General features: G+C 36.4%; 1 protein-coding gene across 1 annotated transcript in view; it reads left to right on the top strand.

The window, feature by feature from the left end:
- plppr1 (phospholipid phosphatase related 1) overlaps positions 1-6,824 on the top strand; it is a 62,739-nt gene that overhangs the window by 45,737 nt on the left and 10,178 nt on the right. Inside the window, exons 4-5 of the mRNA XM_015386270.1 lie at positions 1,912-2,044; positions 4,033-4,283. Coding sequence (XP_015241756.1) covers positions 1,912-2,044; positions 4,033-4,283 — 384 coding nt within the window. The remainder of the gene's footprint in view (positions 1-1,911; positions 2,045-4,032; positions 4,284-6,824) is intronic.

The raw sequence follows: 6,824 nt of genomic DNA, 5'->3' as shown, positions 1-6,824 counted from the left end.
TATATATATATATATATATATATATCTTTTTTTCTGTTTTGTTCTTTCCTCTTTCGGCTCCAATAAAAAAATGCATAAATTGATTATATTGCTTTATTCAAAAGCAGTAAATATGTTAAGTTGACAGAACACAGCAAACAGGTCAGAGTTGTGGAGAGTTTTAATGGGTAAGCTTCACAACACTGTGCTTAAGCCACCATTGAACAAAAAAAATGAAAGCATAGGTAACAGATGTGTTTCTTCTAGTTAGATCACCCACTCTCTCTGCTCCTCCTCTGTTGGACATCTACCGTATCATTTACCTGTGATATGGAAGTAGACTCATAAATCATCCATCCTTCCATCCATCTTCTCCCACTTACTCAGTCAGGGTTTATGGGCGAGAGGCGGGATGCACCCTAGACAGGTCACCAGTCTGTCGCAGGGGAACGCAGAGATGCACCAAGACACACGACAATGCACACCCACTCACACCTAAGGATGTCAATCAAGTTTTGGACTGTATCCGGACAGAGATCCCACATAGGCACAGGGAGAGCATGCAAACTCTATGAAGAAAGAACCGGGTCAGGAATCAAACCCAGAACCTTGCTGCTGTGCTACAAATGGCTCCACGGTGCTGTCCACACATAATTCAATACATTTTTTTCTCTGCATCCCCTATTAAATGATCCATTAAATGGTACTAATACTTAACCCCATGATGGGGGAAATTTGATGCAGAGCACACTATAATAATGTAGAAGAAGGTGCTGTAGTCGGATAAAACCTTTGTTTTTTGTTCCCAATGGTCATGATGCTCTCATCTTCTGGAATATGGTGGCTGGATGTTTTTCCTCAGCAAGAACAGATAAAATCAAAGTGAATAAAATAACATGGGGTTAAATACAGGGCAACCTTTAAATAAAAAATACAACAGCAACGAAAGGCGGAAGTCAGACAGCAGATACTGTGATGCAGGTTCATATTATCTGAGGAAATAAACAGACATACTGCTATAGACATTACAATGGAGTGGTTTATATCAAAGTGTTCCAATGCATAAGAATGCTATTGTTGAAATCTAGACCTAAATCCCTTTTGGTAACTTCTGTCAACAGACTCCTTCTATCTAATTCTATTGAGCTTGTGGAATTTTGTAAAGAAGAAAGATTTGGATATTTAGTTTGTAGATTTACAGACATATAAATGCAAAGTTGCAGCTTTATCTGCAGCAAAATGTTTTCCTGCAAAGGATGGATTCTGGTGAGACTGGAGATGAATGCAACGGATCCTGTTCAGCATTTATTCATTAAAGTAAAACAAAAGTCGATCCTAAAAACGATTTTCCCAACTCCCTTACTCTCTGTTGGTCTCTCAAATAACCCTTTAAGCTTGTGTTGCAAGAAGTTCAAGAGGTATGAATACTTTTCTAACGAATGGATTTCAGCATTTTTAACCAGCAACCACTGATCATTCCTTTTATGCAGATTGAGGAAAAACATCCCCACAAAAGGGAGGATAAAGCAACTTTCCTTAGGCGCCAAACAAACTCTTAGAGGAAAAAAAACACCAACACATAAAATACCGAATACTTTTTCTAATATACAAGAATTGCATTCACAGGCTCCTTTAAAAACACACATATATTCTATAACGGCATGCACCACCCTAGGCAGCAGGCAATGAGTTCTATTTTGTGTGTCCAGCAGCAGTTTTTCCATTAGACCTGATGTAATGTCCACTTCATAATGGACCTGAAGAAAGGCTGCATTGAAAGACACTATTTTATGAGCACAGGCCAAAGTGGGACAAAATGTCCTCATGATTTTTCATAGCATGCCGAGGGTTTTCTTCTGTTTATCCTTGTTTGTCTCTTTCTCTTTTCCCTTTCTGTTTGTCTCTTGACCTCTGAATCTCTATGTGTTACAGATCTTTATTGGGGAGGTGTCCATGTATGTGATGAAGTCAACAAGGGAAGCCCTCCTGTCCCAGGAGAAAACGATAGTAACAGGAGACTGTTGTTACCTCAATCCACTTATTCGTCGCATCATTCGCTTTATAGGTAAGAGCTCCACCATGTTTTATTGTCTGAAGCCATTGATGTTGAGTGAAGGGAGCAACATCTGCACATATGTTAGTTCTGTAACTTTTAACTCACACAAATATTATTATCAAAATCTAATGATTCTAACTTTAAAATTCAGTTTGGAAACAAATGATGTAACTTAAGATGCATAAAATTTGTTTATAAAGTCTTTTAAGAAATAAAACATTGTATAGTTCTTTACAAAACCATCAAGATCTCTCAACTTTTTAACATTTTTTTTAACAACCAGACAATTAAATTGATTTAAATAGGATTTGTTATAGATCTAAGTGGAAGAAACATGATTTCTGTTAATATGTTTTAGCTCATTTTGCTCTGATCATTTTCACCTTCAACATCTAAAAAATAATCAGTGAGAGGTAATAATGTATAAAGTGTCCTATTTATTTGCAATAATAATAAAATATTTGTTTCCTGAAGTGTTGGAATGACATTTAGCTCAGGGCTGCAAACATTTTATTTATATTTTTTATTTATTTAGCTCATCTTTTCTAGGTTTTCTTTTAATAATAATAATAATACATTTGATTTATAATGCACTTTTCATCAAAAATACCTCATAGTACTACAAAAAAGAAAAGTATTAAAAAAAGAAATACATAAAAAAAAAAATGATTTTAGTTTTTTTATTGTAAAAAGTAATAGCTCAATGATTTTGCAAGTCTGGGCAAATGATCAGACTTCCTACAGAGATTTTACTGGGATTATTCAAGCCATATTTCTCTTTAAATAAATCCTTATCAATTGGTTGACCTTTTTTGAAACACTTTTCAGACAAGTCACTTAAATTATACTTCATATTTTATTGAGTAATTTCTCCGATTTAAAGGATCATTTCGGGTCTTCGCTATCCATTCTATTCCCCTCCCATCTGCTCCCTTCTCCCTCTAATCCCCCGTCTCTATTTCCCCCCGATGCCCTTCACACAGTCCCCGTTCCTCACGCAGACACCCCTTCACACTCATACACATGCACTGAGCAGCCACCCTGCACCCAAAGCCTGGATGACAATACAAAAGACTGTAATTTCATGGCTAAGCAGGCTAGATAATCAGTAGCCATATTTCACAGCAAAGGGAAGGCAGACACAGACACTGGTCAGGGTTGGTGGGCTCAAAGTGTCAGTGCAATCATTCATATTAAATGTGTTTTTTTGTTTTTGTCTCTGTTTACATGCTCACTTTTCCTTCCTGCTGAAAATAACTATGCTCGTTGCAAACATATTCCTCCTCTGTTTTATATTTATGATGCATTCATTAACTAAAGTTGGATTGAAATAAAAGCGCCCTCCCTGTTTGATGGGCTCCATATTGCACCTGTTAACACCTGACCAGGAGAATGAGTACAATTTGCATTCAGTGGTCTGTGTCAGTGTTTCTTCATTCAGGAAATACTACAGCGTATTCAGTGGAGCGATTACCTACCTAATCCACCTTCCCTGTGAAAAAAAGCTCCCTGCCGATACGTAGTCGCACCAATTTGAAGAGAAGTCAGCCTGTGCATACATCCTTAGTCGAGCTAATCTATGTGCATGCTGAGATATTCTTGCCCAGTAGATTAGTGTGAGGATTGTTTGTTTGTCAGGCAAAAAGTCCCACTATCGTTGCATGTTGTTCCCAAACTGTCTGGAAAAGCACTGGATTAAGTAGTGTTTTGCAGGTGCTGATAAACATGAAAAAAATAAATTAATCTGTGTGAAAATATCAGTATTTTCAGGCTTGTTTACCTTTCCTATTGTCTAAAACTTTCCATCCATCCATTCATCCATCCATCCATCCATGCAAACATTGAGTTTGAAGCATCTGTCGGTTCTGGGGGCTAGACAGCTGCTACCCAGTTTAACCTTTCACAAAACCAATGTTAACGTCAATGAAGTGTGTTGTTTGTACAAACGGTTAATTTTGTTTCTTTTCCACCAGCTCATAAATGTTTTTGTCTTCCAGGTGTTTTTGCATTCGGCCTGTTTGCCACAGACATCTTCGTCAATGCAGGCCAGGTAGTAACTGGAGGCCTCTCGCCTTACTTCCTGTCTGTCTGCAAGCCTAATTACACTGGCACAGAGTGTCGGTTCAATCACCAGTTTATCGTCAATGGAAACATTTGCACTGGAAATCCCATTGTTGTAGAGAATGCTCGCCGGTCGTTCCCGTCCAAGGATGCTTCACTGAGCGTTTACTCTGCTGTGTACCTGACGGTGAGTAGAGAGTGCCTGAACCCAATGTTTACTTTGGGGATTCTGTTGTATTTAATCATCAGCAGCTCAGCTTGATCCTATTTTTCTTTGACCTGTTTTTCACAATATATTTTTTCTAAAAACTAAGCTAGAACCCTTAGTTGGTATAAGAGTGTTCAGTTAGCCCAAGGTTGCAAACTGGAGTTTTCTCCTGTACTATTGATTGGCCCTGAGCTTCTTTTTAGAAAAGATTTAGAAAGTGCTTACTTTGTTGGAGGATTGGTATAGATTATGACCAAGAATGGAGGAAACCTGGAAGCAAAAAAGGTTGAAGTGCTGAAACATAACAGCTATGTGGTAATATGTCAAAAAATACCTTTTAAAATCCTGAGATCACTAAAAGAAAGATCTCAATATGTATATTATGAAGTATTTTTATACAAAAGAAATAGCAATTATATCAGATAATTATTTTATAAAAAATTAATGTCAATGTTTTCATGTTAGAACTGTTATTATTAAGATAATTAAACTAATTTGATTGTAACTGCAGAAAGAATGTTGCTGTTGATCCACATCTGATTTATAGATAAGGTCAAAGGTCCAGAACTACTAGCAGTGAGCAAATCACCTTCATTTGATTTATTTAGGGTTTAAAAGCAAAACTGGCATGGTTGTTTTTTCCCCATTTTCTTTTTTTTATTACCTGTGATCAAGTTAATCACTTTTTATGCATAAAAAAAAATAAGAACAAGCATTTTTAACACACTGGACTGAATATAATAAATAACTGAAGGTGCAGCAAGATACTAGTCATAAAAGCTGCTGAGGTAAAACCTGCAGCTGCCCAGAGACAGATACAGTTCATAGCATTGTGTAAAAACTGACACTGCAGACTTTACTAAGCAGCTCAACCTTGGACACTGAAAAAGGTATTTATTTCTTCCCAAATTCAGCTTTTTTTTTCCATTAATGGTCTTCAGGGTTTGATCTTTTAAAAGTATACTACAGTACATACCCTTAATGTGTATATAATCAATCAAAAAATTTTAGAAGATCAGTTTTTTATTGGGATTAATTCTATATTTCTGCAATTCAAACATTTCTTCAATGAAAAATGTTTAATAAGAACATTAGAAAAAGGTCATTTATGTAGAAATAAAATCAGATATGAACTCGACCCAATTTATTCACCAACTGTATAATCTTTTTCTTTTGGACATTTTGAGTAATGCCTTTCTGCTTCCTATCAGTTTTGACATCTCTGATTAATACCTGAGCTAACTTTATCTTGTGGTTCCAATTAAGTGTGGGTGTAGAAAACTGTTTAATAAACTAAGTGCTTTGATTTCCACATCATAATTGTTAATGACCGGTTTTAAATCAGCACCCTTGGATCCAGTCTCTTCAGCTGTCGTTTAAGCCTCAGCTGAGCACACCCTTAAAAAGGAATCACTGCAATGCTGTGAAGCAACTGCTTAGTCTTGTCATGGCACTAAAGCAACATTAGTTTGCACAAAACATGGTCAAACAGGCTGTCAATACCTGCTGACGTATATATCTCCCATGGATGTTTTTTTTTTTTTTTTTTTGTGTAACATTGTGTCTTGATGCAAAGAGATGTTTCAGCTTTGTAACCTCGGAAAGAAAAACTACATTTCTATGCAGGTGTCTTTGTCTTTCTTTTGAAGAAAAGCCTCTATGAGCCAGCTGACTTACAGTGTGCAGCAGCAGGCAGGAGAAGCCTTTTTCTGAGCAGCATAAAGCAAGGGAAAATCCTCGCCATTCCAACGCCGTCATCATATCACATAACAATAAATAAAAAAACAAGGCAGATACAGTGAGAGTGCCATTTTTCCGATATTTTGAGTGACTTTTCAAAACCTAGATATGAAATACTTGCTCATACCTTGTGTAATTTATATAGGTAAATTCTTTTTTTTTTTCCCTGCAAAGGCAGATTACCATCGCCATAAAGTATAATAAAAGGCATTTACAGAATCCCACCTTTGGGATTTATTTAATTCAATTTCAATTCAGTTTATTTATATAGTACCAGTCCACAACACGTCATTTCAAGACTGAATCAATCTGACTGTATGATCTGGTGAACTAAGTTTTCTATCTAAGGAAAACCAGTTGATTGCATCGACTCATTGACTCGAATGCAATCCCTCACACTAAGCATGCTTGTAGCGACAGTAGAGAGGAAAAACTCGCTTTTAACAGGAAGAAACCTCCAGCAGAACCAGGCTCAGTGTGAGCGACCATCTGCTGAGGCAGACTGTGGTCGAAGGAGACAGAAGCAGAGATACAAAAAGCAGCTGTAATTAGGGCTGGGCGATATAGAAAAAAAGCTTATCGATAAAAAAAAATGCATATTGATCGATATCAATAATTATTGAAAAGATTTGAAACCATATTTTATGTGCAGCTCTGCCTGGACTTTTTATGATATTGCTAAATGATTTAATTTTAATAAAGAACACAAACACAGACTTCCATTAAAATATTTATTTAACCAACTTTTTTAACCATAACAGAATTGTTTTAAAGAAAAAT

Source organism: Cyprinodon variegatus, unplaced genomic scaffold (assembly GCF_000732505.1).
Source record: "Cyprinodon variegatus isolate N-32 unplaced genomic scaffold, C_variegatus-1.0 Scaffold362, whole genome shotgun sequence".
Classification (NCBI taxonomy): domain Eukaryota; kingdom Metazoa; phylum Chordata; class Actinopteri; order Cyprinodontiformes; family Cyprinodontidae; genus Cyprinodon; species Cyprinodon variegatus.
This window is presented reverse-complemented; position numbering and strand designations above follow the sequence as displayed.